General features: G+C 44.1%; 1 protein-coding gene across 1 annotated transcript in view; it reads left to right on the top strand.

Moving 5' to 3' along the window:
* Positions 1-22,826, top strand: part of TRPC5 (transient receptor potential cation channel subfamily C member 5) — a 99,473-nt gene extending 76,647 nt beyond the window's left edge. Inside the window, exons 7-10 of the mRNA XM_065410760.1 lie at positions 17,796-18,002; positions 18,191-18,232; positions 20,790-20,879; positions 22,092-22,826. Coding sequence (XP_065266832.1) covers positions 17,796-18,002; positions 18,191-18,232; positions 20,790-20,879; positions 22,092-22,826 — 1,074 coding nt within the window. The remainder of the gene's footprint in view (positions 1-17,795; positions 18,003-18,190; positions 18,233-20,789; positions 20,880-22,091) is intronic.
* Positions 22,827-25,098: the final 2,272 nt, after the last annotated feature.

Here is a 25,098-nt window from a genome sequence, read left to right as displayed (position 1 = left end):
GAGTCTAGGATAACGCCCATTCAGAACGCAGGATCTGAGCTCAGTTATGTCTGGCATTGTGGGTCCACTTTCAAACTTGACCAACTCTGTATTTGAGTGTTCAAATTGGTCTTTAAAACCATACCCTCATTTTAAGCACCGAAGGGCCCATTTGAACACCCAAAGGCAGAACTGGGGACACATTGTCAATGTTATGAAAACTGGACTCTGAATGGCATTTGATATTTGAGCAGGAGGAGTTAGGCACTGCAGGTTGAGAGGAAAAAGAACGCCTCAGTCTGTGATCCTGGGAAGGCATCATTCTATATTTTATTAAGGCCCTTAAGTAAATAAGCCTGAAGGGAGCCTAAACCTTGTGTACACAGTGTTTAAAGTAGGTTAGATTCGGCGGGAGGGTGTGTGTGACAATTTTGGCTGCTGTCATCACGGAGCTTGACATTATGGGATGATGCAGTGTTGGATCATCTGGGAACGGGAACAAAAGTCAAAAAGTATCTGAAATGAAAGAAATATTTGCCCCCAAGCTGGCCAGTGACACAGAGGTCTGACACATCCCTTGCTGGGCTTCCCACCCTCCTTTCTATCAATGCCATTATTTACTCTGGACGAGGATGAAGAATCAAAAAAGAGAAAAAGGAAATTCACCTCAGCTTCTGCTGCTCCCACGTCAGACTCCCCTGGCTGGTGAGTTCTCACCTTACCAGCCAGAGGAGGGAAGGTGTATGGGAGCAATGCTTCCCCAAAACAGGGCAAGGAGAGGGAACTCTCACTATACTTTAATCCCTGCCTGTATACAAAGGAGCATCTGGACCTTTTTTTTCTGCTTGCATCTTCCTGTTCCAAACTCAACGGCAGCTTCATGCCAATCCCAACTAGCTAGCTAAGTTGAAAACAGCCTCTAGCCACCAGGGCAGAACTACATTGCTCTAGGGATGTAACTCACATTAAAGCCTATGGAAAGACTCGGGCCCTTAATCTTGCCAGCCACTTGGAAAATAGATCACTACAAAGGCATAAATGTTTTCAGCCTGTGTCAGTGCTTTCAGTGCTCTCTGAACAGCGCTGACCCTTCAGATTCTGGGAGGAGATGTGGGGAACCCAGACAGCCTCATTGACATGCTTTTCCAGTCCTCTTCCTTACTTGGCTTCAGATAGGCTTGTGAATGACACAAAGCCAAAACCAAAGATTGTCATGAGAACCGTGGTATTTACTATTCGCTGTTGTTATTTCCTGTTCATTATTCTCCTGTCTAAAGGCCCATCCTATCAAAAACCAGAAACACCACCAACGTGATTTAGATAGCCAGGCAGACACCATCAATAAGGAATAACAATTAGCTGAGGTGCACAGTTTGAACAACCCATACACTGAAAACTGTTGGTATAAATGGTTTACGGAACAATCATGAACAGTGAACTCTTGCATCAAAATCTATGTCTGTCTGGGAAAGATCAGCAGACAAAGGGCTCAGATAAGCTATTCACGCTGACAAATTTGTCAAGCTGCCGCTGAGTGGACTGGTCGCTTCCTACCATAGCTTGTGACAGTGACTGGATGGGGATGGTAGATGATTTCCTTGTCACCTAATATGTAATACAGAAATTCCCATACAGCGCAGTGACATTTGCCTGGAAGGCAAGAGATAATCAGCTACTGGCTGTCCCGATGCAGCACAAACTGAACCTGCAAAGAGCTCAATCCTTAAAGCTGGCATTTCTGCATTGGTGGCTTACAGCATTCCTCATGGCTAGAAAATTTCCCCCGCCTCTTCTAAGGGTTATAGATGAATAAATATGTTCCCTAACTGCTATTAATTAATATTGGTTGAGTTTTATGATCGTGGTTCATTTTCTTAACCCGCCTTCACAGAAACCCCCTTTTTGGGTTGGCTGCTGAATTGGGCAGCTTTTCTTATCTTAATGCTATCTTTGCTGGTGATATAAAGCATATTAGATAACAGCAGCCCACTGCATGAGGATCAGGAGACTTGGAGAGTTGTAGAGTCCATTTTATACATCCCCCAGTGAAAAGCCTTCTGTCACAGTCAAGTTCCCACAGAAGAGTGAACCCTGACAAAACGACCGGGTGAGGGAGTATGTCTTAGCATGACCGCGTCCCAGAGATGGAATGGGCAGTATTCCAATCAGAGCTCATCCACACCACTTGTTAATGAGCCCCTCAGCAACACCATCAGCTCGTTCTTCCCCTCCCCGCCTCCCACATGTGAGTGCGCTGCTGCCTCAGCAGCATTCGCAGACCTGAGGAGCAAAAGACCAAATAATATCACCGTGATAAATCTTTCCCTGCGTGTTTCATCTCTGCATCTGCATTTGTGGTGAGGCTAGAAGAGGGAGAATCTAGGTCTTCCTTGCTTTCAGTCAGTTCTCCCAGAGACAGGGTTTAGTTCTTGGTTGTTAGAAAAAGCACAACATGAAGCCATAGAATAACTGCAGAAGACACAGTAAGGCAAGCACATGGCATAACCTCTGCACAGCTTAAGGGGACTCACAATCTACTGAGCTGCAAGAATTTTATGATTTTTGGACCAATTTATTTCAGACTTCAGTAACTGTCTGTTCCCTGGGGAGCACCCGGTGGCAATTTAGATATTGATTTTTCACTGCACAGCCCGCATGGTTTTCCAGTTTGCCAAACCATTGTCAATATCTGATCATGGGAGTCACTACACTTCACAAACAAGAAGGCAGACAAAATCCAAACACCTCATTACGTTTCAATACATTTCTGGGCCTCATCAACTTCTGAGGATCAGAATGTTCTATATAGCAGCACAGAACACTACTGTACGTCTCGCACGATTGGCTCCCTCATCTAAATTCCTGTCCAGAAGTGACAGAAATAGCATCAAGTTATGAATGCACAAGGAATATGCCTTGATGACAAGTAGAAGGACAATGAAATTGATCTTCATGAGACTGGGGTGGCCAGGTAGCTCCATCATTCATGAGTGGCATAAAGTAACAGGGTGGGTAATGAGGTCAGTTTATGTGAAAAGTTATTTCTCATATTGTCACCGCTTGGTTGCATCTGAAGTGAAGGAGTCCTTCTGCATGTATAGATGGTAATTCTGCAAAGCACCTTGATGCTTGTGAAAGGTGTAATACAATTCTATAGGTCCAATTAATACACAGGAATGCAGTTTTTTCTGGGACCAAAGATGCACATGCATTTTGCAAGGGTAAACATTCAGCATGGTTTGTGAAATCATGGCCCAGATGGATTCAGATTCTAGGTGTTTTGTGATACCCTGTGGGAGTTCCTCACAGGAGCTATATCAACAGTTATCTTAACCTTGTGCAGACAGCAAAAGCAACATGAGCCAAAGATACATTTAACAGCTGAAGCCATCACTTGTCTGCACTCAGAAAATCCTGGGGCTGTGATCTTCTGAGCTAAGCTGGTTCTGGGCTGGTTAGTATTTGGATGGGAAGCCTCCAAGAAAAATCTAGGAATCTGTAAGAAGTAGTGTTGGTGATTCAGCCAGTGGCACTGAGCCAACACTCCAGCATGGGTTTACTGGCTGTTTTATAAAATAGGATGTTGAGCATTTATAGCCATTTAATAAACTATGCAATTTTAGCAAGAATTGGAGAGTTCTTCCCTGCACCCAGGCCAAATTCAACTGGCTTCTTGCAGCCAGTCTTTGTGAATCACTCCTGCATTGTTCACGGGGTAGGATGTTTTCCCTCACCTCCTTTTATGTAGTGCTGTGGTGCTCTGCGAGGCAGCTGTTGTGTTCCACTCTTTTGAGAGGTGGCTAATATCTATACACAGTATACATTTGGGACAGTGCTCTGGGATCTTGCAGGCTAAAATGGAAGATGATTATTCCCCCATAGAGATAATCAAGTCATAGGAGATTTAAGAAACATTTCCCACAAAAATGAGGATTGCAGTGACTGGCTGTGTCATCTCAAGTGTTTGTTACACTTGAAAATCACGGCCAAATGCACGTGTATCACTGACAGCAGATTGGCTGACCTAGTAAAAACGTACCTGCTAATGCTTGAGCAATACAAATTAGGACATTGGGCAGAAAAATAGGAACATACTTTTAAACTCTGGATTGGATTAGGACATTGTTATTGGAGAGACAGGGTGACAAAATGGCAAATATTCTCCTTAAAAATATAGGGTCTATGTGTAGTAAACAAGGACAGCTGGTATGGGTGGTTAAAAATAAATTAACACTACCAGGAAATTCTGACTACAAATCTAGGAGCATTTTAGATGGAATTTTCTTGCTTTGCCAGCAGCAGACAGCATAGTAATTACGACACAGATAAATTTAAGAGATTTTTCAGCCACCTATTGCATTGCTCACAGCACAGCAGTGGATTTCCCACAAGAAGTTCTCCTACCTCTGACCTCTCTGGCTTTTTGTTCCTCTGGTTCTGTGCATTCATTTAACTCCTTCAGTGCCACAATTGTAACTACTGCCTACTGTAATGTGTGTCAGAATTTCACTTGTCACAATGGTTTGCTACCTGCAGGCTTGATGAAAACTTTAACCTTCTCTGCTCACATCAACTGCAGATTGCTTAGGTTCATCATTCTGACTGTGAGACATTGTGGATATTGCTGCATTGTGTCAATTTACATTTTCTTAGAGTGGGGAAAAGGAGTTCGGAATGTATTGGAATGAATAATGTCATGTATCAAGTTAGAGAGTTTTCTTGCATGTTGATCTTCCTGCTTGTTAGTATTAAAGTTAGTTCAAAATCGGTTCTCTGTGTGTGCCTGCCTCATATTGCAGCTTCTCCCAAGAAGACCTAAAGATGCCATAGAGACTTTGTATGAGTCATGCCAAGAGGGTTGAGGGTGATAGGTTCAGAAGAATGCAGGTGTATGTACAGGAACAGGTTTTATGAGACACTTCTCAAGATACCACAGTTTCCATCTTAGGTAGTTGTATATTTCTCAATGTCCACTATGAGTCTGTCAACAACATCCATAGAAAAGTCCAAAAATAAAACCAGCCTCCCATTTCTTGAGAGTCATTTATGCGACATGCATTATACCGCATAGACCCATAGAATCAGACCACCCATTCAGCGAGTCCAATAGTGACAAACACTTGATGCTTTTAAGGAAGGTGCAAAACCTCCATAATGCACCTAGGGAATTGTGAAACGTTGTTTTTGGGGAGAAGGGAAAGACTCCTTTCTGACTCCGGCAATACATGGTTAATGGCACAAAACATGAGATGTCATTCTCCATGCCCTAGTTTGCATAACTGAATGCTAGTATTGGTAACCATTCAATAGATAACAAGAACTTCCAGGTTTTTATTTCAAGCCAAGATATTCTTTCTGGCATTCTAGGGGACCAGAAACTTGTCAATTTTGTTGATTCTTCTCATGGGTTTTTCAGGAGATGGTCCAAGCCACAAAACTTGGATCTAAATCTGGATCCAAACTGCCCCCGAATGAGGATGTGTTTAGACATTGTGAATCGGTCCGTAAGAGAAGTGAGGTCAGCTGCAACGTTTAGATCAGTATCCAAGCTTCCCCAAAGAGTGGAGAAGTGTTTGGATCTGGGATTTTGTTTCGGGTCCACCTATTCTTTGTTATCAAGGACAAATCGAGGCTTGCATTTGTTTATGTACCTTGAGGTAGAGCAGGAAATGAAGTTATGCTCTTCTTGTACATGCGGATTTGGACAGGTGTTTCTTGAAGCTGCATATGTGCCTAGTAGCAAAGCAACTGAGTTTTAAAGGGGGATGTGTACACCTCTCCTTTAGCTTTGCTCTGCAAATGAATTGTCAGTCTCTTTTTTATCATTATGTGTCCCCCAGTTTTATTTTGCATTAATTTTACTTAGATGGTAAGATCCCCTGGGCAAAGACCATGTAACTTTGTCCTTGTTGAGTGGTGTATTCCGTTATGATGCTGTGCTAATAATTTTGCACAATAATGTAGAAAGTGGAATTGACACAATTTGTGGACTTAGGCCTCAGGAAGGACTATGATGGTAAGACGCTATAGATACTGAGGCCGACATGTTTAAAGTGCACACACAAACCGGGCACCCAAAACATCCAGTGTGCACGTGCAGCTCGGGGATCCGTGCACGCACATACCATTGTGCATGCAATTCCAATTTGCAAACCAACTTCCTGTGTTCTGTGCACAAGTGCATTTTTAGCCCAGGAATCTTTTTAGCTACAACATAATCGCAATTACCCAAACCTCAGTTAGCTGCTACTCTGCTATCCAAAAGTGGGTCACGTCCTCTGATGCCTATTCACTACATTGAAAATTCTCCCAGTTATCCATGTGTGTTAAATGTCTCCTACGCTACTGGGATAATCAAGTTTGCATTGTAGCCCCATCTCTGTACATGAGATGTAGGGAAAGTTGGATGGTGAGCCTTTGTTTTCCTTAGCAGTAAGAAAAGAAGCTTGTGAGAAGCTGCATGATTCACAGGGCCCACTAGTATATCTCTAGTACTTGAGGCTTGGTGGGGCACACCTTGTAAGGCGTCATGTGGAACTGAAGGGAGGGTTGGCGCAGCAAAGGTGTGTGGTGCTTCCACAATGCAGCGACAGGAGGCCGTGTGTAAAATCAGACTCTGAGCCTATCTGTGCAGTGCAGGGGAGTTTAACTGATTGTTTGCTAGCAAGCTAAAATATTCGTTTGAAGATGTAGAACTGTTTGTGTTTTCACTGGCTTTGGCCTAATTACATATCACCTGTGGACTTGAATCACGCTGTTAATATTCATCTGCTGTTGCCGGGCCTCCAGATGGATCTAGTTTATGTGCTCTGACTTCAGATGCTGCATTCTTCTTTTGTTGCAAGAATAAGCAAATAGAATGCTTCCGTCCTAGGGCCCAACCCTGTAAACCCTTATACCCTTGAGAGGGCCCAGCAGGATCAGGCGATTAAATCCTTCCAGTTGCTTTTGATCTCAAAGCCAACCCCCTTGTAGCATTCTAGCCACCCAGCTCATGGCTTCTTGAGGGGAACAAAAGCGTTAAATGGCAAGCCAAGGATCAGGATGAGCTCAAAACCCACTCATGACTCCCAGTTTGCTTTGTTGATAAAGAGACAGTCACAAGTACAATACTGATGGGTTCTCTTTTCCCTGTTGCATTCAGCCTGCCAGAGCCCCATATGACAAGTCTGTGGCTCTGTGCCCACTACAGCACAGCAAGGTTTCCTTATAGCTACATGATGGAAGTCAAAATATCCAGATGGAACCACAGAGGTTGCAACCTGCCGCAATCTCCTGTTCTTTATTCAGACCTGACAAGCTGAATTAACATTATCTCAGGCTGCTGCGTTAAAGAGCCTTTAGTTAAAAGAGTAACAACAACATAAGCAAAAGGTAGAGGGGAAATATTCTCTATGCTTCTCTTACTGTCTTTTTTCTTTCTTTTCCCTCCAACATATTCCTAATATATATATTAAAGGAGCTTTATCTGGGGAAAAGAAATCAAATGGGATTTAATGGGGGCGGGGGAATTCCCAGCTGATGAGGAGGCAATACGAACAGATGCATTAAGAGCCCTCGGAAACATGGCTTTTTTTAAAGGATTCCAAATCTCTAGGGACTCATTTTTCAACAAGCTGCAGTCTACCAACTAAATCAATGTTAATAAGGTAAAGCAGGATAGCCCCCACCAGATAAAACAAGCTGGAGAATGTCTAATGAAACAGAATTCTATGGTGTAAATATCGGTATGGATTAATGTGATTACAGCATGAAGTTGTTGCCACACTATAGTTAAGGCCCTGTCAGCCCCTTCATTATAGCCCCCTAGTATCAGAGTTTGTAGAAAAATAAAGGCTTTCCCACTCCCACGGCTCGATGCCACATCTGCAGCTCAAAGGTCAGCAAAAGAACATATTTGATCAGTTATTAATTTATAATAATCTCCTTTCCTTTGACTTAAGGAGGTATTTTTAAATGATCCTGGTATTTAGGCTAACATTTTTCAAACATAGGAGTTTACAGTTAGTCACCTAAATCCGTGCGTAAGGACCTCAGTAAGCAGGCATTGAGCTCCCATTGGTGCTAGGCACTTTACAAAATATACCAGAGATATAGTCCTGCCCCAGTGACCTTACCACCTAAATATAAGCAAATTGTAGCAAGCGAAGACAGACAATTGGAGGGGAGGGGAATCATAGCACATGGGTTACTGCAATAACACTATATGTTTGTTTTGGTTAATGACTCAGGCTTCTTGCTAATTATGTATTTTGTTTGTTTATTTATTATTTGGGATGGGAATGCCAGGATGGGGTAGGAGTATATGGGAGGAGATGAAGTCATAAAAAACCGAAAAGGGAATATGGAATGCAGAGGAGCGGGACGAGGTAGATGGATGAGTAACAGATCTCATACCAAATCTCTTTGCTTTGAGTCAAGAAAATCCCAGCAATTTGAGAAAACATCTCCCAGGGTTAGGCTTACAAGGAGGTTACTGTATTGCTACCTTTCTGGTCGATTAAGTGCGAAATCTACTAGTAAACATTTACCGACTGTAGAAGATGATGGCAAAAAACCTCAAATGTACTTTGGGGTTATCCATAATCAGAATCCAGAACTAAACATTGCAAACAGCCACTACCTTTAGGACAAGATGAACCAAAGCCTGAGACCCAAAATACCCTTGAATCTTGGGAGTGCTGGAAACCGGAATCCCAATTTTGAAAATGTCTTATGTCTTTATAATAGACCATAATTGGATCCTAGGATGCAAACACCACACATTTTGGTGTGTTTGAAATTCATATTTTAATCCAGAGTGGAAAAATGTGGTTTCTATCTCCCCCTTGCTTCTGGGTCCCACCTGCTCAATAGCAAAATTCATCAGCTTTCTTCTCCACTGGATCATTAAGATCCAAATCCAACATACTATGTACATGAAGCAAAGGCAAGGTTTTATGTATGGGGGGGCACGCGGAGAACTGAAGCATCGCAGATTCATTTTTACCATGCACGTAATACATTCAGCAGCGTTAGCGTCGTTTAGATGCATCGCCACAGCTCTTCAGTTGTTTGCTGCTGATTGGTGTGGATGACTCAATCTGACACAGCAGTAGGTAGTGAGGTAACATGTATTTGTGTTGGTAATGCTATCAGCCTAGCCGGTATGCAGAAAAGGCTCTTTTCAGACTGCGCTATCAGAGAAACAATGGGAAGCAGGATTAACAAAGCCTTTGTTGATATCGTTCCCAGCATTTCTTCCTGCTGGTGTTTTTCAGGGGGCTGTTTGGCTTGATCACCTTCATACTGCTCTGATTTATGTGGGTATTCAAATCAAAACTGAACTTGTTGGCATGTTAGTGAGGAAAAGAAAAGAGCTGTGCCACATGCATCTCGCTTGTCAGCCCAAAATAATCGAACAGCACAAAGGACAGCATGGAACGTGGTTCTATATTTTCCCCAAATATTATAGTCCCAGGCCTCCTCATTAGCTGTCATTGTTTCCATTAGATATGCTACTGGGAGATGAGAGGTAATTAGTGTGTATAACCCAAATACCTTGTGGACTGTATTGCAGTGTAAGCTAGAATAAAGATTTTAATTACCAAATGTATCCTATCCACGGAAGATATAAATAGCAGAGATGCTGGAGGGTGCATTTTCCAAACATACACCAAATGCTTCCCTTAAGTTGGCAAAATCAGCCGACTTGCCAAATGGACACATCCATTTCTATGAAAGACTGATCAATGAAACAAAGATAATTAGTTCTTCTTCTTATTTACTGGGCACTGAGTATGTGCGTGGCACTGTAATCCCCAAAGGCACTTGCAATAAATATTTATAATTGATGGACATGTTCATAGTAACAATTGCCTTTCCAGGGAGTGACGTGTGACTGAGGCAGACCTGCAGTTAATAATAAGCTGCAATTAGACTCATGCTAAAGCCTTGGCAGAATTTTAGGTACCTTCAAATGTAGGGCTTATACTGAAGATGGCTTCCATTTTATTTTATGCCCAGGCAGCTTAACACACGAGGAGTGCTATTTCTGTCCCCCAAACTGAGGGCTGGATTGGGTGTAGTAGACTCAGGCCTGTGTTGGTGGTTGTGTGATGCCACACCATCTCAGTGACCTGTTGAGGAGTCTGGTGCTTCTTGGGGCACTAGCAGAGAGCAGTCCCCCTACACTCTGGGTGCAGGGATTGTAATTGCTAATGGCCCTTGTGGGAAGGGGGAGCCACCTTGCACCTTCCCTGTGACATACTCAAGCAAAGGGTGTTGTGACAAGCAGAAAACTATCCCCGCCAGGCAGCCTGATTCCAACTTAGCCCACTAGCTGCTGCGGTGTAACAACATAATGGGAGCAGCACACAGAGCCTTTTTGGGGCCGAACAGGAAGAGGCTAGATTGATAACGATCTCTCCCCTTTTCTGCAGAAAGGTGGGTGTTCTTGGAACACATTTTCTTCCCCTTGTCATAAAAATGGGAGCAAAGACACTCGTGCACCTCAGCCTAGCAGGGAGAGGATGAAGTTAGTGGGGATTCATTATTGTACGTACAGTAAAATGAAATTTGAAGATGTTGGAGTGCTTGACGGCCTGTGTGCTGAGTGTATTCTCTTTGGGTGATATTGTAGCTGATGGGTTGTATTGACACAATGTGCTGACGTAGCCTGACTTGACCTACAAGCAGCCCATTCATGTACTAAGATACAAGATCTTCAGTGGGTGTAAATTTGGAATCACTCTATTGACTTGAGAGGGAAGGTGGTGCTGTGATTAGGCCACTAGCCTGGGACTCAGGAAACTGGGGCAAACCTGCACAAGTCACTTGGTTTCTCTGGCCCAGATCCACAAAGGGGCCTCGGTCTTGCAACGCTGAGCACTGCAGCATGTAGAAACTCACAGGAACACCGCTGAGATCGACAAAGCCCGAGTTAGGCGTCTAGTCTCGTTATACAATGAAAGGGGAGAGATAGGTATGTTAGCCAGTGTGCTAGGCGGGGAGCCACCTAAACTAGCCAATGGGAGCTGCCAATGACAGGGGGTGTATGTCTGAGATAGGTGCCTCCCTATAGCCTGGACTTAGGTGCCTATCTCTGCTTAGTGATCCACGAATGGGAACCCACCGCCTCGGGCTTAGGTGGGAGATAGGTGTCCAGATGCCTAGAGTGAGGCAGCTGTCCACAAGCCCAGAGGCAGAAACATAGGCACCTAGGGAACTTCTACCTTGAAAACATAGGCACCAAGTGAGTAAGCACCTATAGGGTTTAGTGCAGGGGTAGGCAACCTATGGCACGCGTGCCGAAGGCTGCACGCGAGCTGATTTTCAGTGGCACTCACACTGCCCGGGTCCTGGCCACCAGTCTGGGGGGCTCTGCATTTTAATTTAATTTTAAATGAAGCTTCTTAAACATTTTAAACACCTTATTTACTTTACATACAACAATAGTTTAGTTATATATTATAGACTTATAGAAATAAACCTTCTAAAAATGTTTAAATGTATTACTGGCATGTGAAACCTTAAATCAGAGTGAATAAACGAAGACTCCGCACACCACTTCTGAAAGGTTGCCGACCCCTGGTTTAGTGGGAATTTTGTGGATTGCAGTGGAGCCAAAACTGGGACTTAGGTAACCAAGTCTGGGGTTTAGATGCCTTTGTGGATCTGGGCCTCATCTGTAAAATGGAAATAAAAGCACTTTCCTACCTATCAGAAGAATTGTGATGATAAATACCTTAAAGATTGTGAGGTGCTCAGGTAGCGTGTTAATGGGGCCACTTAAGATATCTAGATAAGGCAGACTTCCATTGATGGATCTATGCTAAATTTATACCAGCTAAGGATCAGGCCCATTATTTGATAAAGCATGATTCAAACCATGTGGCTGGGGGGAGGGGAGGGGAGAAGGGGAGATGGTAATAGGAATCTTTATAAAACATTTTAAAAAAATGTAAATAACAGGTTTTCTACCCAGCGATAAAGCTTGAGATTAGTGCTTGAATTATGCTGGATAATTAGTGTAGTAGGTAATTATTTCAGATCTGGCACATCTGCGAATACAGCACTGCTATTGAATTAGAAAATCCTTGTGGCCACTAAAATAAGATGGCCGCGGCAATTCCACATGGGGATCTCTAGACAAGATTAATTACCCCTTTAACTGGCAGGGATTTGCCAAAGGATTGTGCAGACACTACCGTGTAGCCTCATTGCAGTGGATCCTGATAACATTTCTTTGGAAGAAAAAAAATATCTGTGTGCCGTGCCCTGCGTTTTTGGGGACTGACTGGGCTAAGCGGTTTTGACTCAGCCAGAAGAGCTAAAATGTGCTAAGGCTACAACAGCGAGTGATGACCTGGAGGGAGGACGGGATAAGTGGCACGGACGTGGCCCGCAGAAAGGGCAGTGAAATCTAATCTTGATATGAATACAGAATTGCTATGGCAACAAGGGCATGTTGCAGAGCACATGTGGAACTAGCGGATGGAAAAAACAATCATCTAAAAATGACAAATGAGCTGGGAATCAGAGTTGGATGAGTAGGATGTCCACATGGGGGTGAGAGTGGCATGGGTCCCAGCAAGACCTGAGCTCCTAGCCCAGGCTGACATTGCAATACAAGGTGGGGGAGGTGCAGCACCTCCACTGGAGTTGTGCCTGCTGAACGTGGCCCCCCATGGTCAGTTCTCTGCTCTGCCTGGCTGTGGTGAAAGGTTAGGGGATAAGCTTCATATCCTGGCCAATCTCCCCTCTCTCTCTCAGTAGAAGTGGTGACAATGCCAAAGCCTAGAAGAGCTGTCAGTGCGAAGTACAGAATACTCCTGTTGTCTACTGTCACTACAGGTTGCATTATGTGAATTGCTCTGGATGGTATGTTGAGATACCTGGAATATGACTGATGCTACCGAGAGTGACATTTTATCCAAGTTGCTCTCTTTTAATATTCCTCTGTGAAACGGCAGCACCCTTCTCCCTCACATAAACACACGTCTCAAAGACATGCTATCAACTTGCTTTATTAGGGGTTTTTCTTACTTATTAAATGCCAATTGTGGTCTGAGCCCTGTACAATACAGAGAAAGCTACGGTCCTTTCCCTGAGGAACTTACACTCAAGACTGAGCTGATCACAAAGTCAAATACATAGGGCCATATTCATCCCTGGGGTAGCTGCACTAACTTCAGTGCGCTGAAGGAATGAGTTTGGCCTATAATGCACTGAGTGATCAGTGAAGCACAAAACTCAAAGCAGGACAGATGGTTTTTTAAAAAGTACTTTGCTTTGTGGTGGGTGATCACCGAACAACTTTGCCTCTGACCCGTGTTCTAAGGAGGGATTCGAATGCGGAAAGGGTCGTTGCCTGGCACACACAAATGCTCTCAGTAAAATAAATAGCCTTTCCATTGCACAGGCCCAGTGTAAAACTACCACCAAAATAGCTTTGCCCTCCTCACTCTGGTTCTCAAAACAGCTGTGCAAATAACTGAAACAAGCTTGATTTGGAATCTCCGGGGAATTCACAGCAGCAAATGAGGACAAGACTGGGTAATCTGGGTTAGATTTTAGCAAGTTGTTTGTCTTTTTAAAAGAAATCATACTAGAGTTGCATGTGTGTGGCAAATCAGGTGAAGCTTAAATGGATTTGGGACCAGGGTTCTCCCAGCCCAAGAGATGGGCGCATTTAGTTTTACAGGGGCCACGCAAAATTACCCCAAAACTTTACACCCACACACACCCCGGGCCCTATTCTGGTCTGAAATGGAGAAATCAAAAAGGCTTAATTCAGACAAAATGTCAGTTTGGTTAAAAAACCCCACCCCAAACAAAACAACAACAACAAAAATCTAGCTGTTTGCCTCCTTCCTAATAACTCTTCCCTGCAACAACCACTTATCTCCCACTACCAACTAGGTCCTCCAGCCAGCATTCAGCCTTCTTATAACATGCTGGAGGAAATTAGGTACCACCAATTCACCACAGCTGGCCAAGCCCTGCTACCCTATCAGACCTTGCAAGCCAGAGTGGGCAATTGTGATCTTGTGTGTGTGTGTGTGTGTGTGTGAGAGAGAGCTCTCTGCCAATCCCTGGAGTGGGTTTGAACACTAAGCTACATACAGATTCAAAGGTCATACTCAAAATATACAGAAAACCATTAAAAATGGAAAGAAAAATGCAGAACAATCCCATCTTCTAGCCATTCTTGTGTTTATTTTGAATGCTGATGCACCAGTGGCCAGAAGATTAGAGTGACCCACAAGGAGCAAGAAAGTAGCACAAGGGAAGAACCAGAAGCTGTAGCAAAAGAGACTTGGGTTTGTGAATCAAGAAATACTTCTCTGTACCACATATGACTAACCTGTGCAACTTGCAACTGCAGAACATTATTGAAACAAATAACTTAGTGACATTAAAGAAAATTAGACACATGAATAAGAATAGAAATTGCAATGACACAAACTAGGGTAACCTATACAAGGGCTATCAAATCTCCTGTTACAGGACACAAGCTGATCAGCAGTTTCTGACAGCCTTCTCTCTAGTATCTCTGAAGCTAGTCTCTTTTCCCATTCCTGTCTCTGAGCTAGAAACACATAGAGGCAAATTAGAATAGTAGTTGCAACAACATATCAACTTTGGTCTCTTCTAGTCCACAGGAAAACAGCAATTTTCATGGATTTCAACTCCGTCCATGTGCCTGCTCTGTGAAATAACTAACACTTCAGTGCCTGGCCTAAAATATAACACTAGGCAAAGCAGTTGTCCAATAATAAATAAAGACTTGCTAGCTCTTTACCACATTGCTATATTTACTAAAATACCTGGGATCAGCCACATGGATAAAAAGGCTAATAAAAGAGCACTTGGGATGATTTTAGCCGTGTAAGTGTTTAGTATGTTCGGCCTTGCGCTGAGTTTTGCTGGGGGGGATTAGGTATCAGGATGAAAGTTTTGCAAACATATAACAAAATGTTGCAAAGTGTGCAGGAAGTGGATCTGTGATACTGTGAATGTCTGTGCACTTATGCACACACAGACGTGCGCCGGGAAAAGGATTCTCTCCCACCTTTCCTTTCCAAAAATTTGTCTTGCATTTAAAATTCATCATCATACAGTGCAAAGTTTATTTCCCCAGTAAACGGAGGCCATTTAAAAGTATTAGCATCGCTCAGGCTCAGGGCCGGCTCTGGCTTTTTTGCCGCCCCAGGCAAAAAAGCCTCCGGCCGCCCCCCCCCCCCCCCGCGAGGGGGGGGGGCGGAGCCGGGGGGGGCGGCGAGCCCCGGCGGGGGCTCCGCTCTCCCCCCGGCGGCCGGGGGCAGGGCGCCGGGGGGGGGAGGGCGCCGGAGGGGAGGGCGGCCGGAGCCCTGGGAGGAGGGCGGCGAGCCCTGGCGGGGGCAGGGCGGCAAGCCCCGGCGGGGGCTCGGCTCTCCCCCCGGCGGCCAGAGCGCCGGGGGCAGGGCGGCAAGAGGGCGGCGAGCCCCGGCTGGGGCTCGGCTCTCCCCCCGGCGGCCAGAGCGCCGCGCCGCCCCCCTCCAGGTGCCGCCCCAAGCACCAGCTTGGTTGCCTGGTGCCTGGAGCCGGCCCTGCTCAGGCTGCTGTTCTAGCATCTCTGTACTCCGGATAGTAGAGCCCTTCTGGACAATGAGGAAGAGAAATCTTTGTTGGCTATTGTAGTAGCCAGGGTTATGTGGGTCTGGTTACTTTCTGGCAACCCTCCTGCACAGCTCCAGTAGATTCCCTGGGAGAAGGCTGCCTACAAAGCTATCATGCGGCTGCATATATCTCGGCTCCAGCTTGTCTGTTAAGTTAAGATGCTGTTTCTTTTAATGCCTTTTGGTGCTACTTATTGTTATGCCCATCCAGAGGATCTGGCCAAAATGTAACATAGGCCAAAAGGCAAGGCAAACTGCCTCTATGATCCCACCTATGTTTAGAAAGCTACCAGTGCGGAAAACCTGGCTACAGTGCATAGGTGCTGGAAATAGGGGTGCTGCGGCTTGAAGTGGTTTCCATCATATACGGGGTTTGCAGTTTGGTTCAATGGTCTCAACGCCCCTGCTACAGTGTGGTGCTGATCTGACATGCTTCCTGTGTGGGCTGAACTGAACGTGTTCCTGACTTATGCTGCAGCCCTATTGAAATCCAGAGCTGTAGCATGATGTGGATACGTGATCAAAACATGGTTCTGTTCCATCTCAACTGGCAAGACCTGGTTGTATTTTAACCAAGTCAGGGCAATGCCATGTAGCCAAGAACCCAGTGTGCCCATTTTCATAGTGTAGGTGGAACCTTAGCCAGCATCAGTGCTGTGCTGTAGTTAGTGAATGCTTAGTACAAACATGCTCACATGCAACCAATCACATCACCTCACCCTACACTTTTCCTCCAGTGTTCAGCTCTGGGGACCAGCATCCCAGTCCGATGGGTTTGCAGACGCCACCCTTCATGGAAATGGCTGCACAAGCAGAAAATTCCATGGCTGCCCCCTCCCAGCGCAGTGTGAATCAGGCCATATTGTCATCTGATGTCAGGTAGTGTTAACATAAATGCTAAACAGCCAAACAGCTTCAGTGTCACAGCTCTCAGCCCAGTGCTGTACCCTGTGCGGATAACAATACATAACGTACATCCTCACCATTGCAATTCAGAGTCACGTTGTAAGCTGTGTTGAGTACTGTTCTGAGCGAAGGACTCAAGCAATCTTCTTCCTTTTGTGCCCAGTAGTATGATTTCTACATAGCATATGAAACAGTGACACTTTTTAAATTAAAGTACAAAAGACATAGCACATGATCCGGTTTGAAAAGCTGGAGGGTGTCTATAAATCCTGGCTCAAGTCAGATGTGTCTCTCCGCAGATAATGTGAGATTTGTTACCATAGACAGGAAACAATGCTTCCAAACCCCTTTTATGGATAGACATTTCACAGATTTAGTTTTTAAGCTCTTTGGCTCAGGAATCATCTTTGTGTTACGTGTTAATACAGTACCCAGCAAAGTAGGGCCCTCATTCTTGATTGTGACCTTGGGCCAGTCAGGTCACCTCTCTGTGCAGCAGGAAAATGGGGCTAATAACTTACCCATCTTTGTGGAGCGCTTTGAGGTCTTTGGATGTAATGCACTAGATACATGTGAACTATTCCAATGAGGGTGAAAATGGAAAAATAGGCAAAATGCATCTAATTGTGTTTTTAACGTTGCATAAGTATGATGCAGACTCTAGTGCACAATAAAACGTATCCTTTTTATCAAGATTGATTTTATTGTATCTAAAATTTATAAGAGCTAAAATAAGAGTAGCTTTAAAAACAAAACACAACAACTGTTTAAGATCCTTTCCCAGAGAAGTGTCTCTACACACCTGCAGACTAGGAAAGGAAAAACAATGATATTTGAACAGAAGAGTTGAAAAGTTCTTTTTTCTCCTCTCATAGTGGATGACTTCACTGGTGCTAGTTCAGCCTAAGGAATGGCTTTCCTTGCTCAGCTTTAGGTGTCAATGAAACCATTAATAGTGGCAGGACAAATCTTAAATGACGAACCCAGGTTTTGACATGGGGAACACTTTTCACTAAATGTTGGTGTTGCTGCATTTCTCAGTATTGTGCTACATTTCATACCAATTTTGTATTTACACGGACAAGGGCTATAGAGGAACTGAATTTGTCTCTCATTCATCATGTGAGATCCCCTTCAGTACATGTGAATTAATACAGATATCTTCTCGCAGGACTCAACCTTTACGCTGATACATATCCAGTGGTTGTCAATGTGCCCTCTAATGCAGCTTGCCTGAAGCTAGTAACATTTTGTTTCCATCTTTCCCAGGACCACGCGGATATTGAGTGGAAGTTTGCACGGACAAAGTTGTGGATGAGTTACTTTGATGAAGGTGGCACTCTGCCACCTCCATTTAATATTATTCCAAGTCCCAAGTCGATCTGGTACCTTTGCAAGTGGATCCACAATCAACTGTGCCCAGACATGGACTCTGAGGATGAACAGAAGAGGCATGAAAACCTAAAAACATTCACAGTAAGGAGCCTTATATTTTAGTATTTCATTTGCCCAGAGTATTATTTATTAATTCAGGCTCACAGATTCCAGTATCCCTTTGCTTTTAGTAGTGGGCTACTGCTGTGCTACAGCTTCCAAAGAGCCAGTGGGAGACATGGAGACGTGACTGATGCCCATGTAATATACATGTACCTATTTAATTGCAGGAACGGCATGCTGACAACCTGATTCAGAATCAACATTACCAGGTAAAGCCTCCAGTACATTAAGTCATTTATTGCCTATTTCTTGCTCGTGCTTGATTTGTGACACCTTGCTGGCTGCAAAGTGCTGTAATGTATTTTGACACGTGTACAAGCGCTAAGAGGTTTCGGCTCATTGTGGAATAAAATATGCATGGCTTCTTCCAAACGGTCTGTGCGGCTCAGGTCAGCGACTCACTTGTGGCCTTTCACCTTTTCAAATACAGTGCAAAAGCTGGGTGAAATTCCCATTGACTTCAGTGGAGCCAAGATTTCATGCCTGGTCACGCGGTGAAGTGAAATCCTCATCAAAATTGCTGCTTTAAAAAGTCAAAAAGCTTAGCCTTATTTTTGCAACGAATTCAGAGATTCATCACAAATAAGGAGCAATTGGGGTCTTTTTATGACTGAGGAAGGCTCAGATGAGAGGAATGTTTTCTTCTGCTGCAAAGACCTTTGTAGCTTCTATTTATTCTTAGCCTGCCCGGGTTCAAGAATTCATCAGATTCAACTTATAACAGGATGAACGTGTATTTACAATACCAGCTGCTTGAACCCAATTGAATGCATTATACCAGTATTCTGGAAGGAAAAACAATAATAATAATAAATCCCCTGAATGTTGTTACATAGTACATCAGGCCTACATTTTCACAATTGACCAATGTTATATATGCCATCATGTGCCAGCTATGCCCCTCTGCTATGTACATTGGCCAAACTGGACAGTCACTACGCAAGAGGATAAATGGACACAAGTCAGATATCAGGAATGGCAATATACAAAAACCTGTAGGAGAACACTTCAACCTCCCTGGCCACACAATAGCAGATGTAAAGGTAGCCATCTTACAGCAAAAAAACTTCAGGACCAGACTCCAAAGAGAAACTGCTGAGCTCCAGTTCATTTGCAAATTTGACACCATCAGATCAGGATTAAACAAAGACTGTGAATGGCTATCCAACTACAGAAGCAGTTTCTCCTCCCTTGGTGTTCACACCTCAACTGCTAGCAGAGCACCTCACCCTCCCTGATTGAACTAACCTCGTTATCTCCATACTGATTTATACCTGCCTCTGGAAATTTCCATTACTTGCATCTGAAGAAGTGAGGTTCTTACCCACGAAAGCTTATGCTCCTAATTCTTCTGTTAGTCTTAAAGGTGCCACAGGACCCTCTGTTGCTTCATGCTTTTGGGTGCTTCACTTTTAGGTGTCTAAAATTGAGACGCCTTAAAGGGGCTTCGTTTTCAGAGAACAGGCGCTTGGTACTTTTCTGAAACTTAGGCCTCTCTTATATGTCTGAAGCTGGGCACCACAAAGTCAAGGCATCCAGGGTCATTCTTGAAAATGTAGTTCTCAGAGCTTTTTGACTTCACCGGGCTGTTGGCAAAGAGGATTTTCAAAGATGCCCCTGGAGTTAAGGCTTCCTTTGAACATCCTGCCCTAAATCATTCACCTTGACCATCTGCCTGAGGGACGCGCATCCTAGATTTACTCTCCCCACTTACAGGCACAGAGAGGTTGAGGGCAACATTTGGAGTGGGCAGGCTGAAAAATGTGTGTTCAGTTGCACACCTGTGTTTGTGAACACAGCTACAGTGGCTAAAAACCAATTTGCTTATGTAATTATAGCAATGACGTGCACAAAGGCAGGGGCAAATGGGCACATACTTTTATTTGCACAAATGGATCTCTTCCCACCAAAAATTCCGTCTGAATTGAATAGCCCAGGACCACAGAAGGAGTCAGAGACCTGGGGCAAGTCACTAAGAGCTTATCCTGTGAAGTGGAGAGCATCCTCAGATCCCAGTACCAGTAATAGGTGCTCAAGGTCTGGGAGCCTCGCAGGATGGAGCCGTTAACATATGTTAGACTGATCACCTTCAGGATAGACTATACCCTTGGATAGATGTCCGTGGTGCCCATTTACTTCAGTGGGACCCCAGTTTATATCCATGTGGGCTAATGTGGCTCTAAATGAATCCAGCAAGTTTTGGCTGTTCTTCAGTAAATGTATTTGTTTAGCTCTGGAGATGTCCATGACTCATGAGTGTGGGAAAAACAAATCTCCAAGTGATATATTTAACAGTTCCATAATACTTGGCATATATATGAGACTTGTACTGTAATTTTAAAAGCACTTGACATTCTTTAACCAATTAAGACTCACATTATCCCCGCGATGTGGGTAATTATCCTCATATTACAAATGGGGAAAGCAAGGCAGAGAAGTTAAGTGGCTTGAAGTCATGTATCGAATTAAGAAGGCTGAGGCATGAAATCTCTTCTCACACAAGCATTGTTACATACACACAACGCAAGTACAGGACTTTGACTTATTATGCTTAACTGCTGAGCTTTCAAGATGCAAGATCTATAACTCTTTATAATGCTTCATTATGTTTGAAAGAACATGTCCCATTTTTCAACACCAAAGGCAGGTCTGTGACTCCGCAAACAGTGGGACAGAGACGTCACAGATAGTGAAAACACAATGAGACTGCCCCGTTTGGCCTCAATAAGTAGGTAGCTGAATCAGTCATGTTCTTTTATGTTTCAGGAAGTGATCAGAAATCTAGTGAAAAGATATGTTGCAGCAATGATACGAAATTCCAAAACCAACGAGGGATTAACTGAAGAAAATTTTAAGGTAATCCATTATTCTGTAATACAGTTGCCTCTCATAACAATTCCTTTTGCTACACTCAGTGATGCCACCTCCTTTGTCAAGCACTTTGAGACTACTTATGAAAGGATTATTCAGTATTATTTGTTCTGAGCATACCTGTGGGAACATGTATGTCTATGTGCATTCTTGTGAGCAGGCAAGGTCCCCGTCCCCCTCTGGTTCCCTCTAGGCTTTAGCAGTTTAGCATGTTCTAAAGTGCAATCGGTTTGTCTGGACTAGGATTTTAGAAGGTGTTAATCAGATTGAGCTAATTTCATTTAACATCACTCTTTTAAATACTAGTCTAGATAAGACCAAAGATTGTGTGTATGAACAATAACACCAGTGGCAAGGAATATGATTATGCAAGGTCGCAGACCAATCAAAGGCAGCCATAAAGAGACAGACTTAGGCCACGTCTACACTACCCGCCGGATCGGCGGATAGTAATCGATCTATCGGGGATCGATTTATCGCGTCTCGTCTAGATGCGATAAATTGATCACTGAATCGACGCCCATACTCCACCTCAGTGGGAGGAGTAAGTGGAGTCGATGGGGGAGCCACAGCGGTCGACTTGCTGCCGTGAGGACGGCCATGTAAGTCGAACTAAGATACTTCGCGTAGCTGAAGTTGCGTATCTTAGATCGACACCCCCACCCCCCAGTGTAGACCAGCCCTTAGATGACAATCAACAGATTAAACATCACAGTGTGTGTGTGACAGATGGGCTATGTCTTTTCCTTAGTATGCTTGAGTTTCTGGGGGAGTCAGCCCCAAAGAGGGAAACGTTTGTCACCCAAGTTAAATGTGGGGCCCATCAACTAAGACAGAGTCAGATTAATGCTTGTAAATTTCAGCAGAGCCCCCTCCCGCCCCCATTCACTCCTTGCGTTAACATCTTCATTAGGTTTTTAAAAAACAATTATTCCTTTTTTTTTCTTGGTGTCAAGAGGGCTGGCCTAATGGCTGTTAGAGACATAGAGATCTAGAGAGGCTCTCTCTCTAGGCACAGAATTACTAAAATGTTCCTTCAGCCGCTGAATAATGAAAGATTTATCTGGTATTCTTGTACATAGTGATTTGGTATCAGACATTTGCATAACTTTGAACACTCCTCTCAGGGGAATACAATCATTCTTTCATGTCACAGATGAAGCTTCTGAGTGTAACTCATTTTCCCTCTTGCCTTAGGAATTAAAGCAGGACATATCTAGCTTTCGCTATGAAGTTCTTGACCTCTTGGGAAACAGGAAACCCCAGAGGAGAAGTTACTCTACTAGCAGCACAGAGGTCTCCCAAAAGGATGAAACCAACGAGGATGGTGCTGGAGAAAAAGCTAAAGCCAAGAGTGTTTCTTTCAATATAGACAACAAGAAAAAAGATTTCAATGTGTCAGCTCTGATTAAAACTATGTCTGGGATCGAAATTGTGGAAGAGAAACCAAAAAGCAACGGAATAAATAAGCGCTCTTTTGTCCGAAATGGGAATAGGGTTCAGAGACTTTCGAGCTCCAAGAAAGAGTCTTTCAAAAGACTGGGTCTCCTCTTCTCAAAGATGAATGGACATGTGCCTGAGCCAAATTCAGAGCCTATGTACACTATTTCAGATGGAGTTATTCAGCCGCATTACATGTGGCAAGACATTAAATATTCTCAGATCGATAAAGAGAGAGAAGAGAACTGTTCCAAAAGTGAAATTAACCTCAATGAGGTGGACTACAGTGGAAACATGAGACTTACCGGACAGAGCAAGGAATGTCCTATGGTTTGTACCAGCTCTCTTCACTGTGCTTCCAATATTTGTTCCTCTAATTCCAAACTTATAGACTCCACCGAGGATGTGTTTGACTCCTGGGGAGAGACCTGTGACTTGCTTATAAACCAGTGGAAAGATGGGCAGGAAGATCATATTACAACTCGGCTATAAGTAAAGCTATTAAACACCTGCTATAGAACGTAGCTAAATATTTGTAATTGTTTGCTATCACCGACGATTCAGAGTCAGGATTCCCTTTCGGTCCCTAGCATCAGGTGTAGAACTCTAGTTATTTTAGCCTGTTTTATAGCCACCTTTACCACATTTTTTTATTTGCCTTTTTACACTCACCGATGCTGAACTATTTACCAGTTTGGGCCAATTTTAAGGATGTTCAATACTAAGCAGCAGAGGTGCAGACTGCTGTTCCCTACCAAATGTTATGCTTAGCCTGTATGCGCTTACTGTAAACCCCAAGGTTCTTTTATTGATGCAGATCAAGTCTTCAGATCCCATAAACCTCAGACATTTTGGTGGCAGAGTAAAGGACCTGTACAGTTTCTTTCCTAATCCAAACTATCTGGTTGTCAGAGACAGATGTTGCCTCCTGATTCAATGGGTGCAGTGATTGGGGGGGAGAAAGTAGGGGGATCATAGTAGGCCCAGGCCTTTGGAGGTCGCTGCTCTTCCTGCAGGAATGGGAGGTGGGGAGGAGATCGGGAGTCAAAGAGGGCCGGGGGGGGGGTCATTTCTCTCCCCACGGGAATGGGGGAAGTCAGAGGCCTAGGGGGGTTGCTTCCTCTCCATGGGGACTGGGGGGCCTCTGCTGTGTATGCAGCCTGGGGGCTGGTCCAGCCTCTCCTCGAGCTCCAGCCCCGCTGCTGATGGGAGCTGTATCCCTGACCCAGTCACCTTGGGTCTCATCCAAAGTGAGATCTGGATTTGGCCAGGGTAGGTGAGTCACTCCCTGCACTATCAATGGCAAGCACAAAATCTGAGTGGGTCTGTGAACCTGTGTACCAGGTCACACCACCCCCGACTCAAATTTGTCCCAGTCGCCCCCTTATTACCAAGGGGGGCAGCCGGGCCAAACCTGAGCTGAGGGCCCTGAAGAAGTGCCCCCAGTGCACACCAGTTCATCTGGGCCTCATTTTTGTGGGTGCAGTGGAACTCATGGACCTCTGCTCAAGCCACCCTTGCTGCATGTTGCACATTCTCCTCATTTCACTGCTCCACGGTACCAGCTAGTGAAAAGTAGCTTAACTGGAGACTAAGAGCCAAACTGGAAGAATTGGCAGAAGGGGTTTCCACTTATAACTGGCCTTTTTCTTTTTTAAGCAATACAGCCTCTGATTATTTCACTTGTGTGTGTTTTTAAGGTTGTACGTTATAGTCTCAATGTAAACTATTACTGAAATGAGAAAAGTTTATCAGCCAGTTACCATCTCCTGTTAAGTTATGTGCTCTGCTTATATTGATCTCATTTTTCATTTATCCGATACATTTAGTAATCTGCTATCCCTCTCATTAGAAGTAGAGTTACTTACTCCTTTTACACGGAAAGAGACATTGAGGGACTGGCATAGTTATAGGGCTCTGCATAAAGATGGGACTGAACTACAATGCAGGATCCAAACATCCCTGCCTGTGTTTGAAATACAACCCGCCATCTGAAATTTAAAAATGGCTCCTATATCTTTGTAATGGGTTGCACCAAAGCCCCACATCTGAGCCGCCCTGAATCTCTTGCTGTTTGAAATTCAGATCTGAATTTTGTGGTTTCAGCCCATCTCTAGTGCTGCCTTAACTTTTTGTTATCTACAGATTTTTCAGTCCGGGATGGTACACTGTTTTAGGCAGAAAACTGATCTCCTGCTGTGCTATCAAGCGCTAAGAAAGAACATCTGTCTTGTTTTCATTAATTGCATTCCTTAAAACCAGCCTTTGAACTTTGCCCATTGCAGGTTCTATTCTAGCTGCACCAAAATGGAACACGGCAGTAGATATCCCTTAGTATTTGTTTCCAATAGTGCTACAGTATGCTAGGCACTGTGTAAGCATAAAGGATGGTACTGTCCCTGCCCCAAACAGCTTCACAGCCTTAAGGAGACACACAGACGAAGGGGAAGGGATGTAATACAACATACAGTTGATGAAGATGGTGATTCTGATAACGCAGTGCTTGATAACAGAACTTTCTTGGTTGTTGCTGCTGAGATATGTAGACTAGCACCAATCACCCCTCTCCCGTGTAGGGTGACCAGATAGCAAGTGTGAAAAATCAGGACAGAGGGTGGGGGGTAATAGGCACCTATGTAAGAGAAAGCCCCAAATATCTGGACTGTCCCTATAAAATCGGGACGTCTGGTCACCCTACTCCCGTGCCATTATTAGTCAGTTGCTTTCTTACAGGAATCACGGTGGAAGTAGACCTGCAGGAGGA

The sequence above is a fragment of the Emys orbicularis genome, chromosome 9 (genome assembly GCF_028017835.1).
Source record: "Emys orbicularis isolate rEmyOrb1 chromosome 9, rEmyOrb1.hap1, whole genome shotgun sequence".
Taxonomy (NCBI): Eukaryota; Metazoa; Chordata; order Testudines; family Emydidae; genus Emys; species Emys orbicularis.
This window is presented reverse-complemented; position numbering and strand designations above follow the sequence as displayed.